At 53.2% G+C, this 12,266-nt stretch overlaps 1 protein-coding gene across 1 annotated transcript in view; it reads left to right on the top strand.

Moving 5' to 3' along the window:
* Positions 1-12,143, top strand: part of CCDC50 (coiled-coil domain containing 50) — a 49,415-nt gene extending 37,272 nt beyond the window's left edge. Inside the window, exons 7-12 of the mRNA XM_014522964.1 lie at positions 223-338; positions 2,911-2,955; positions 3,538-3,645; positions 4,901-4,968; positions 6,288-6,382; positions 6,828-12,143. Coding sequence (XP_014378450.1) covers positions 223-338; positions 2,911-2,955; positions 3,538-3,645; positions 4,901-4,968; positions 6,288-6,382; positions 6,828-6,847 — 452 coding nt within the window. The 3' untranslated portion in view covers positions 6,848-12,143. The remainder of the gene's footprint in view (positions 1-222; positions 339-2,910; positions 2,956-3,537; positions 3,646-4,900; positions 4,969-6,287; positions 6,383-6,827) is intronic.
* Positions 12,144-12,266: the final 123 nt, after the last annotated feature.

The raw sequence follows: 12,266 nt of genomic DNA, 5'->3' as shown, positions 1-12,266 counted from the left end.
CTGAATCAGAAAGTGCCAGACATCTCACAGGGTCCTCATGGCTTTATACAGCGTTCGCAATATCTGCCTTTCCTGCAGCAGATCTCCAGCCCACTCGGGACAGAGCATCTTCTGCAGCGGGTGGAGGGTCTGCACGCTCGGAAGAGGATGGGGGTTTCCTTCCCAAAGCATTTGGCCAAAGAGGAGGCTGATGGGTTTTTTTCCCCCCCTCCTCTCATATAGGAATGAAGCCGAGAGGGACGAAACAGGCAACCTACGACAAGCCCCGGCTGGATCCCAGGGAACAGGAGCTGTACGATGCCGAGATCGCGAGGAAGCTGCAAGAAGAGGAACTCCTGGTAAGTCGAGACGGTAGGAGCTGACGGTACGAGCAGAGCTGGGGGTGGTTATTAACCAGCAGTGGTTTCTGCCCAGAGCCCGTTGCAGGTAGCTGGGCTCCAAACTGTCTGCTGTGTTTGAATCGTCACCTGCAATGGGGTCACAGAGCATGCTCAGTAAATGCAGCTGTATTCTGCAGAGCTTATTGCGCAGAACATCTGGCAGCATCGACAGCGGGTCATCCAAAGGGAGAGGGATGAGACAGGATCAGCAGGGGAGCCGATGAGACCCATGCAACAAGCTGGGCAGCTGCAAGCAGTGGGGCAGGCTTGCAGTCATGGGGAAGGGACCCGGGCACGGGTGGGATGGGAAGAGCTGAGAAAACAAGCTGGAGCAACAGAGGATTTTAAAAACAAGTGGAAAAAAAGGGTCTGAGTGATGCTTTGAGGGCTTGGGAAGATCCCCTGGAGGAACCCTGCCGCACGGGGTTAATTCAGTGCAGTATAAATAGCTTGGAGCTCTCAATGTGTTCACACTATTAGTTGCAAGGAGGGGACAAATGGGCACGGGCAGCGTACCCAGCCCAGCCTGCCTTCCTTATGTACTTAAGCCATTGGCTTTGCTAGGGTCAAGAGCAGCGATTCTCAGCTGGGAAGATGAGGCTACTTGGGGTGCCTTGAGATCCTTTCAAGCCTGCCACGCAATGCTGGTACTGCTCGGTGTGCAGACGCGGTGCACCAGATAAACCCAGAGATCTCCCATAGCAATGCAGAGCATCACAAACATCTGCCCTGCTGCGGGCCGGCTGAGTTTTTTGCAACAGAAGACTTGCTCTGCTGTGTTTCCGTAGTCAAAAAAAAGTAGGACAAGTAAAAGCCAGCTTCCCAGGGAGGCCTCAAGCTAAACGAGGGGTGCCTTGAGTCTGAAAAGGTTGGTCTAGAAACTAAAGGCCGTCTTTGAAAGATCTTTGTACTTCTCTCCAGGACCTGAGATGTAACGACCCATCACGCCATGGTCCAAATCTCTTCCAGGTGCAACCCCCCTTTCTCACCAAGGAACCACACGTCTCTTTGAGACCAGTTTCTCTAGTATCACCTCTGCACCGGGCCCTGCCATACCCTCAGCAGGGTCAAGACCATTGAGGCCACCACACTGCTCCCACACCTGTGGGCAGCCCCCGGGGACCTCGTGTCCTTTCAGCCCCTCCTCCAAATGCAATTCCCAAAACACGCTGACAGCTCCAGGGTCAGCCCTGCGGTGTCTGCCGGGGCATCCCCAGGGTCCATCTTTACACCTATGAGGGTCCTTGCTCCTACGACTTGGTTTAGGAGCCTGTTTCACTCCTGACAGCTAAGAACCTGCTTCTCATTCCCCTCCTATGTGTATTCCTGGCCCACTTTATACCCATTTGCTCTTGCAGCATCAGCATCCTTTAATTAAACAGTACTTCTCCCCGTGGCTCTGACCCCCCGAGATGTATTTGAGGTAATGGTAGAGGAAGGGTAGTCTTAGCCATCTTAGCTTTCTTTTTGGCAGGTAGAGACAGTCTTTTATTTTCTTCTTTCCCAACATAGATACTCCATTCCCCTAATTATCTTAGGAGCCCATCTCTGCAGTGGTTCCAGTATATAGGATCATAGACAACAGGGGCTGGAAGACAAGGTTCTTTGGGTGAATCTGATATCTTTTATTAGACCAACTGATATCATTTATTAGGGCTGGAAGGGACCTCAGGAGGTCATATCTAGTCCAATCCCTGCTAAAATTTAAGCAAGGGGCTGGACTAGATGCACTTAAATCAAACAAGTGCAAATAGCCTAAAATCACCATTTTTAAGGTGCATTAAGGGTGTGCATGTGTAGACGCAGTCATCAAATCATAGAAAATGAAGGTTGAAGGGACTTCAGGAGGTCACATCTAATCCAGCCCCCTGCTCCAAGCAGGACCAGCCCCAACCACATCATCCCAGCCAAGGCTTTGTCTGGGTCTTGAAAACCTCCAAGGATGCAGAGTCCACAACCCCTCTAGGTAACCTGTTTCAGTCTTTTACTGCCCTCCTAGTGAGAAAGTTTTTCCTAATATCCAACCTCAACTTCCCTTGCTGCAACTTGAGCCCATTGCTCCTTCTGTCGTCTGCTGCCACTGAGAGCAGATGATGAATCGTTATCTTCACCCTGAGTCTGAATTTCCCCAGAGGCTCGTATCTCAAACCCCTGGTTCAAACCTACACTGATTAAGTTCCTTTATCTAAATAGATGCTTGTCTCATCCAGGAGAGGCGTTAAGTTAGCTTGATGCGCTATACAGCCACGGTGCAGCTTATCCTGGTTTTCGCTTACCTTCGTGTTCAGAAATGCTTCTTCCTGCAAAGTCTGTTCAGATACTTTATACAGCGCGGAGGCCAAAGAAGTGTCAGCGTTGTTGTCCAGGTCACCTCTGCTGAATACGGTGCTGTGCTTGCTCTTTGGTCACAGGACATTGCTCTTGCATTGAGGGATTCGTCAAAAGTTGCACATGCCAGTCCTTTCAGCAAGTTTTGTGCCGCTGTGGGATTGAATGTAGACCTCTCAAATGTAACTTTCCTTCTTTCCAGGCCAACCGGGTGGATCAGAGGGCAGCTCAAGTAGCCCAAGATGAGGTGAGTAAGGTAAAGGTTTGAATGCTTAGAGGGGCGAGCCTTGGAGAACCAGTGTGGGAGACCTGTTTAACCCTTCGCCCTCCCCCTCTGGGGCCCGCACCATGCCACTCCCCTGCCTTGCAAATGCAATACAGAGACCTGTCCAGTTTGCTTTCAAGTCTTTTTGCTCTCTCCAAGGCCTCAGAGCAGTCTGTTGCAAGCCAGCTGCTGGAAGGAGGTGGCTTTCCCATAGGCTGCTTCTTCTGTTGCCAGCTGTGGACAACAGCTGTATGTCAGTAAAGTTAAAAGAAACCAGAGGCTTGGCCATGGGCGGTGCCTGGCTCTGTTCCCAGCTAAATCTAGCTGTTAGAAGACCAAGGAGATGGGTGAGGTAGTGCGGTGTAGGGGGAAACCTCCAAACCCGTGGGCTTTGCATCTATGTCCTTCTGCAGCCATTTGATGGCAACGAATGGGCTCCCAGTGACACGTGCATCGCAGTCTCGAGCCCAGGCTCTCTGATTGCTGCAGTGGGAAGGGTGTGCCTTTGACCTGCAATAGCCCAGATGCTCTCGGAGACAGGCTGCAATGTCTTTTCCCCGCTAGGAAATTGCCCGTCTGCTAATGGCTGAGGAGAAGAAGAAAGTCTACAGGAAATCAAGGGAGAGAGAGAAACCCTCTTACGAGAAGAAGAGGCAGGACCAAGACTGGAAGGTAGGTTCAACCTGCAATCGCCCCTGCCTGCTAAGAAGGTATCATCACCGCCCCTCTCCCAGGTGGGGAAACTGAGGCACGCAGAGATGAAAGGAGCATTGTTAGGACTGCTATGTCCTGATTGCTCGAGGGGCTGCAGAGGCCTGGATCCAGAGGGGTGAAATAGGGAGATGTAGGTAGGGGCGAAATAAAGGACCTGATCCTGAAAGCTGCCAAGCATGAGTTAGCAGCTTGCTGAGCTCTCCCTGAGTGCAAACCCAAGCACCTCGTTTAGGATCGGGTCCCGGGGCCCTGAGGAGATCCTGCAGGGTGTCACCAGGCTCCTGCAGAGATTCATGGCCCTTCTTGGCATCAGCACCAGCCACAAAGCTCTTCTGGCCACTGTGCTGTGAGATGGGGACTCTGCCCTTTCCACCGCATGAGCAGAAGGGGCACGGGGGGTGTCAGGAGCTGGTTAATGCCTAAGCTCATCGATTCTTCGAGCATATCGCAGTGTGACCCAGGGGGTCTGCAGAGCCAGGGGTTAGTCTGGCCTCCCTGTTCGCTGCCACTGAACTGGACCTCCACGAGCCGTGCGCTGCGTCTGCTGCATTCCTGAGCCAGTTTGCAGGCAGATGGCTGGGGATGTGCAGCAATGGTGTCGTGCCTGCAGTGACACAGCTCCTAAGAAGTTATAGCCTAAGTGGTTTGGAAAGAGGGGGTTGCAGCAACAAAGAGGGGCTGCAGTCATGCTAGGCAGGAGGGAAGGCACAACTGCATTCGGTCTGTGCAGAAACCAACCCTTGCTGAGAGCGGGCAGAAGCTTTCCCCCATCAGTGTAGGGGTTGCAGGATGGCATCACATAGCAAACATCCCTGTTCTGGGATCGATGGCCCAAGATAGGTGGCAAATCACATAGTATCACAAGCTGCCAGACAGAAATCCTGTCTGCAAAGTGCTTACAGTTTTGGATGGTGTCCTCTGCTAGGCCTGGCAGCTGGGACAACCTGCCCAGGTTTACAGGTAAGGGGGTTTGGTGCAGGGAGCCTGGGGATGGGTGCTGGAGACCTCGGCTGCACATCTCTACTGAATTTCTGTGCACCGAGGTTAGTGCACAACTTAGATTTCAGCCAGAAAGGTGGTACGAGTATGAGAAATGCTCAGCCCACCAGTCCAGGGTCGCGTCTCTTGCAGTAGCATAGAGTGGCTGCAAAGGGAAGAGTATTTATGCTGGGCCGCTCCAGTGACCGGCTCCCTCTCTTCTTCCTCTCAACAGGATCCCAGTGAATCTGTGCGGCCAAGATCGAGAGAAGGCCACGAAGCCCAGAGGTACAAGACTGCACGGTAAGCTCAACGCGGAGTCAGGGGAGCAGGGTGAAAAACCCTTTGAAGCGCCCCCACGGAGCACATGCATGAAGCCCGGGAGTCCGGACTCCACCTGGAGCCTACCAGCCCATCCGCCGCGTCGGCTAAGGCACATGTAGCCCGCAGCCCGTGGCCAGCATCGTCTGGGCTGAGCCGCGGTGACCAGACAGGTGTTTGTAGCTGGGTCTCCTGGTTGGATGTACACAGAGGCTTGAGCTCACTCTGGATCTTTACAGAGAAACTTTAGCCGCTGTAGGACCAGACTGGGGAGCATCGAGGTGGGTGCAAGGCCATGCAAGGTGTGCAGCAACGTGCAGCGCTTGCTTAAATGAACCCGGGACACATTACCTCATAGTGATGTCATTGATGATGATCCTGCTCCAGATGTGACCTCTGGAGCTCCCTTCCAGCCCCACTTCTCTACGACTCTGGTTCTGTGAGCTGGTGTTGTTAGAGCAGCCTTGAGGGGCCAAACATCTCCCAAGGTCGGGGTCACTGCTTGCAAATGACTAAGTCCAGCAGTCATCCAAGAGCTGGTAAACTGAGGCACGTGTGCGCTAGCACCTCCTTCATTTGCCCCCTGCTCATACTCTGTCTACAAGTCCTGAATGCTTTGCATCGGAGGGTATCGCACTGCTTGTCTGCGCTCTCCAGCCATGCTATGCCCTGATCCCTCACAGATGGAAAGGCCAGTTTGGAGATGAGTTTGGTGGCTCTCGCCCCATTGGTGCCGGGAGTCTGATCAAGACTCATTAAGAAGGCTGAGCTGGCCGCAGTCAGGGGAAACCATTGGTATTGCAAGGTTCAGACTCCAAAAAGCTGATTTTTTTCATGGGAAGATTTCTGTCTGGTTTGTTTTTCATCCAACTTCTGAAGTGAAACGTCTTGTTCACCGGCAAGTGTTTAGAACGACAATTCAGCGAACAGATTCGATAAAAAATACACCCCAGAAATCAAAAATCGGTTCTTGAATTTTATCCCATCGGCTTTTTTTGGTGCCACATTTAGAGTCTGAGGGATGGTGACGGGATCTCTCTGCCCAGAAGTTTTGCCCAAGCCTCTTCCAAGGAGACAGTGAAGAGCAAAAGCTGGGCTCCACAGCCCAGTCCACACCTGGCAAACTCTGGCTCCCAGATACTCTGTGGGCTGCTTTTAGCCCCTTTCCAGAAGTCAAACTATAGCCTGTTCCATGCAGTATAGAAATAAAACATTTATAACATGCTCCTTGCAAAGGACGCCGACATGCTTGTCATGCCCAGCCCTTTGACCTGATATTTCTTTCTCTCCCTGCTTGGCAGGCCCCCACCTCCCCTGGAGGACTTGGACCAGGCTTGTTTCCCAAGCCAACCCAGCACCGGGCATCAGCTTTGCAAACCCGAGCAGTCTCATAAAGGTAGGGGAGGTTGCAGCAGCTGCTTCTGCACTCAGCTTGGCATAGGTGACTTGGCACGAATAAGCAGCCCCAAGGACGGTACCCATCTGATGGGAGCTGGTGCAGGGAGGGTGTGGGAATGCACAGCCCCTGAGACACTTGGTGCAGGAAAATGCTGGCGACTCTTCTAGTCGCCTAGCTGCTTGCCGCATGATCTAGTCACATCGGGGCTGGTGAGTATGTGACCGCCGATGCCAGTCTGGGATGCAGAGGAAGGGAAGCCCCTGCCATGGACCCAGTTTTGTCTTTCTGTACCCATTCACTGCCCCCAATAAAGTGTGTTCCAGCTTCGGCGGTTGTGCACACGCCGGCTCCAGGAAGCATCCCCCTGGGCCCGGCGGGTGGCCGTCATTCGAGCGCTCCTTGCTTTGCCCCCGAGTGACCGGCTGCTCTGTTTGTTTTGCAGGTCCCCATCACAGGCAGTGACGAGCGAGACTTCGCATTGGTACCGGTTTCCTTCCGCAGCAAGCATGGCTGGAGTCCCAGGAGGCTGCCCTAGAGCTCTGTCCCCAGGATCCCTCCGTCTCACGTGTCATCACATTAGTATCTCGCGTCTCTCCCTGCCAGGCTCCCAGCTGCAGCACCGCAGCACAATGTAGTCGCTACCCCATGGACCGGCGGTTCGTGCTGTGCTCAGCTAGCCGATCTGCTAGCTCTCCAGAGTCTCTCATGTCCCTCGTTGCATGAAGCTGCTGCTCTTGCAGGTCTCTCTTTCTGAGACGAATGCAGCTGGGGAAAAGATCCCAGGTGCAAGGTGGGTTACGACAATGCAGCAACGCCACCACATAGGAGCCCTTTCGATATGTGTGCAAGGCAAAGATGACCTTTAGCTTTCTCTTCTAAGAAGCAGCGATCACCTCTCTCTGCCCTGTGTAAGAAGCCCAGGCCAGTCCTCTATAAAGCAAGTGAAATTGTCCATGTGCATGCGTGAGAAGCCCAGGCCAAACCTATAGAAAGCAAGTGAAATTGTCCATGTGCATTGGCAGGAAGGAGAGCAGGTTTTTGGAAATGCACCACCAGGAAGCTTGGGCTTGAGCCTTTTGGGGAGACCCCTGTTTTATGTTTAAGGTCCCGGCTCTGCTCTTGCTTCTGGATGCCCTAAGCTCTGTTTGGGTGAAGCGCACAACATCGTATCAGGTCCAAGAGCAATGCCTGTGTATGAGGTGGTATCTATAAGCCTCATGCACATTGCACTGAAGGGCCTCCCCATTTCTGGGTGCAGGAGTGAGCGGCAGAGCCGGAAAGGTGGCACCTTTGTAGCTATGAAGGTGATCATCTACTCTGACCCCTGCACAGAGCGGGCCAGTCTTTGTCACCCATCACAGGGGCAGTTGTTCGTTCTCGCTAGAACACGAGCCCAGCTGGACTCAAACACGTGTCCGGAGAGATACCCCATCTCTGAAAGACTCCCAAGAGATACTGATGGCTTTTCTTGCCGGGGTTAGACGTGTCTTGTGTAGATCTAAGGCACCCGTAAAGACACCTTCCTTATCAAGACTTGCTTTTCCCCCTGTCTATGAAGCCCCCGAAAGGAGTGTGCTTTCCTGCCTCCTCTCCTTACACACCTTCCCTGGCACTTGTGTTTTCACCAGTGGTTTTTCAGTGAGCAGAAAGCTTGGGGTTTCGGTGGGCGAAGTCTTCTTTTGGACCCACTGCAGGATTGGCATAGGTTTGGACAGGCTTTCAAATGCAGCGCCTTCAAAAGGACTGTTTTGAATGGGCCGTGGCAGCGACAACATCCCTCCGAAGCTGGAGCAGAGGTACTCGGCGCTGCTTCGGACCCTGGCCAGCCTTCGGGGTCTTACGGGCAGCCCAGCCATTGCAGGCAGCTGGAGGAGGAGGGTCCTGGTGTTACGGTCCAAGGCAGGGGCGCTCTGCACCGAACCCCTGCCAGCGGCACTGCCCGACGGCCAGGGTAACTGGGCACATCAAGGAAGCAGAGTCTAGGCTCAATTCACTCCCCACATCCTCCCGCTCGCCTGCCTGAGGGGTGCAGCCCACAGGAGCTCTGCAAAGCTGGCTTCCCTATGCCCCTAGCTAGGCCATGGGGAAAGGCGTAATTATGGCTCTTCCGTTGCACCTTGCCCCCCAGGCCGCACCTTCCCCAGGGAAAAAGCTGAATGAATTCAGGGTAGCTGATAGATACGGGAGAGCTACAGGCTGTCTTTGCCTCCGCTTGGGTGTCCCCACCTGCTAGCTCACGAGAAAACGTAACTCGTCCCCTCGTTGTAGCATCACACCGTGGGGGTTTCTGCATTGTCGGTATCCCGCGTGCAAGGGAGTCGCGGATGCGTGCCTCCAGGGCAGCCCCCCCCTGCCCGCCTCTCTGAAGGGACTCTGAAGTATATGAGCTCTTTCTTGTTTTCTTTTTCTCAGGAGATCCCCCCAGCCCATGGCTCAGTTTTACTGCCCTGGCTTCATCCTCTTGAATTTCCCCAGATCTGTCCATCCAGCAGCATCCGTGTTATTTTACAGGGGCGAGGGGAGGAATCCCAAGACACACAGTCCGTTTTAATTTGAGCCTTTGGGCCAGCATGCCAGCGTCCTTTGCAAGGAGTGTGTTATAAATGTTTATTTTTCTACTTCGTGGAACAGGCAATAGTTTTACTTCTGGAAAGGCCATTTCTGCTGCCTTTTTGTTTCCGTGCATAATCCGTCCGGCTGTGAGATGGACCAGGACAGGGGGAAGTTGTGTCCCGTGCCTCAATTGATGCTGGAACTTGATCTCATCCCGATTTAGGAAAGGCTTGGAGGGACTCAGGCTGCTCAGAGGCAAAGACCCAAATGACTATACTTCCTTGCATACAACGCACCCCCGGATATAATACACATGCCTTGTTTTTGAAAGGCAGAATGAAGAGAAAAAGATTTTTCCAGGAGTTATAGCTGCCTAGAGCAAGGGCAGAGCCTCATCTTTGGCTGATCCACCCTCCTTTTCCAGCTTAACTAAGGCTGAATCTCTAGCTGCTGTTGAAGACCGGTCTCCATGCATGGATCTATGATTCCTGAAAAGAGCTAATAAGTCTGAACTAAAGAGGCTGTGATTTAAACCGGGAGCAGGTAGCAGACAGCAAAATTGCCCCGGGAATGGTTATCTTGATCCGTGGAACATCGAGAACATTAAAAAGGAAGTAATGGTCATTAATAACATCTGTCGAGTGGAGAACAACGGGCCATCAACTCCATTGACTTCCTCAGTTGTCCAAATAGTAATGCCACACCTGCTGCACTGTGGAGCAGGATCTAATCAGGGTGCTTCCAACCCTGGGACAGAAAATCAGCTTCCCTGCTTAATGCACGCAGCCCAGTTTTGGAGGGAGCCTGATTTCTTGGGTGGGGAAAGTATGATATATGAGAAAATACAACGTAGAGCTGGGTGCTCCAGCACGTGGGCAAGTCCCGACGGCCTCCAGCGGGCTTTGGCCTGGTCTACACCGCATTTTGCCTGCCCCACTCAGCGTGTCCATGCCCAAAGCTGTCTTCACGTGGGCTCAATGTCAAGTGCCAAAGTCCTTCCCACCTTCCTCCTCCTTCCAGTGCGAGTCGGGGCTGCCTGAGGTCCGAGGACCCGGCCCTGCTCCCGCTGACGTCCATAGGAGTTGGGTAGGTCCTGATTTCACGGAGGGGCAAGGCTTTCCTTTGCTGCGGGACTCAGCATCCTGGCTCTGTGGTGCCGACAGAGCAGACAACACAGATGCCAGAGGCAACGTGAGCACCAGCATTAGGGATCCTAGTGTGCAAGTTTAGGGTTTTTTTATTATTATTAATTTTTAAAGGATTTAAAAAAGATGCACCCAGAGCAGTGTGCTCCTGGAAAGCCACCGGATGCCCTTTTCTCTCACCCAGCCGGAGCCGCTTGGCTTGCGGCTTGCTCAGGATTGAAGCGTGCCAGCCAGTGCCCCCTTCGAAAAAGCCAATGACTTTTGGTTCCCACCTCCGCTCCACGAGCAAGAAGCCCATCGCCAACCTGCATCCCCCGTGCTGCCCACGACTGCTATTCGCAGGGCTCGCACCGCGATGCTCTCTCCATCTCCCGGCCAAAGCACGGCAGTCCCAGCGTTCTCCGAGGGAGGAACTGTGCCTTAAACCCAGGGGTCCTCCGTTTCCTTCCACCATTCGGTCCAAGTCGCCTCGCTGGGAAACGCATCGGATCTGCTGTCTTGATCCACGGGCTGCACAGCTGCCGGGAGCAGAGGGAACCAAGGATGTCAGCAGGAGATGGGGCCTGTGGGTTTAACCTCATGACTTTTAAAGGACTTTCGGGGCGGGGTGGGGGGTCTGTTTTTAATGGCTCGGTTCTTTTTTTATCGCTGGATTTCTCTCCTGGGGAAGGAAGAAGCGGCAGATGCTGCTGTTTGCTTGCTTAGTGCTCTCAAAGGACCTCGTACTACAGTATTTTTTCCATTGCCGCTTTCCTGCCTCTTGGCACCGGATTCGGGTATATCCTTCACTTTTCATAGGAAAAAGCAAATGACTTTTTTTTTTTTTTTACCGGCTGAGACCTTGGTGAATTTTGTTTTGTGCCAAACAAGACCAGCGGTTACAGCACGGGGCGTTCGTCTGATGGACATGCGTGTTGCTGCTGCTGTTACTTGTGTTAATATTTTATTAAGGGTTCAATGCGTAGCGAAGGCTACCTTGCAGGCAGCCGAATCGAGGGTTGCAGATCACTAGCTCGCAAGAAGGGCCACCTCCTCGTGCGGTGCATCCCCCCGGGCGCCGGCAGAGCCAGCGCAGCTGTGGCTGTGCTGAAGTATTGCAGAGGACGGCCCAGATTAGATGCGGGGCCGCATTCTGCTTTGGTCCGTGGGCCCTGCGTGCCGCTGGCTCTCTCCAAGCAGAGTTGCCAGGGACGGGCCCCGCTTTGCCCAGAGCTGCAAGCTCCCCAGGGCATCCAGCATGCAACGGCTCTTGCTCTCTCTGAATGTCGCTGCTGCGGAGGGAGATGCATGGGCAGCACTGATGGGTTTTATTCTTTAACAGGAGGTTCAGGACTGGGCAGCCGGGTGCTCACAAGAGGTGTTTTTAATCCCCAGGCCATCGGTTTATTTTTTGCAGACACCACCCCGGGTGTGTGGCTTTCTGGTCCCTTCAGGGTGGCTGTAGCAATGGTCCAACAGGCCTAGGACACAGCTGCTCATGCCCTGCCCTGGCTTTCAAGGTGTTCCTGTTCACTACCATACAACGCCCAGTTCAGGTTAATCCAGCAAGGCACGTTGGCACAACCAGCCAGCTCACTCGTATTTTCTACTTCACGCTAAAGGCGAGTTTTCACTGTATCAGTGTTCACTATAAGTAGACTCCTCCGCGTGTCTCCGACTGTACCCGTGCACTGCAATACAGCCGACCCTTCCAGGAAATACCGGGGGTCTAATGTAGCCCTGCCGGGGTCAACTTCCAGCCTGGTGCATGGAGGGGTGAGCCGTGCCATAGGAGTTGCTCCATCCCGTGGGCGCTTCCTCCAAGCTGCAAGGTTCCCCCGCGTCGCGACGGCTGACTGTACATTGCACGCTGATTGTGATCCCTCTATGCAAGCCTGTTCTGTTTTGACTGTTCATCCTGTCATGTTAATCAGGTTTAACATAGGACTTTGGGAGGATGTGTAACCAAAGCGTCCTGTGTGCGTGTGTAGAGCCTGCTTTGCTTCATCTTCTTGAATCCATTGAATGTAAAGGGAGCACCGCCTCACCCGCCTTGTTCAATAAATCATAGTCGTTCATTATCCACCGCATCCGCCGGCCTCTCCATCCTAGCTCAGTTCATCCTCATCTTTTAATTAAATTTTATTTTTTTGGGTGCTTAGCTCATTATACCAATAATGATGTTCTTCCAGTTCTACTAGATG

The sequence above is a fragment of the Alligator sinensis genome, unplaced genomic scaffold (assembly GCF_000455745.1).
Source record: "Alligator sinensis unplaced genomic scaffold, ASM45574v1 scaffold697_1, whole genome shotgun sequence".
NCBI lineage: Eukaryota > Metazoa > Chordata > Crocodylia > Alligatoridae > Alligator > Alligator sinensis.
This window is presented reverse-complemented; position numbering and strand designations above follow the sequence as displayed.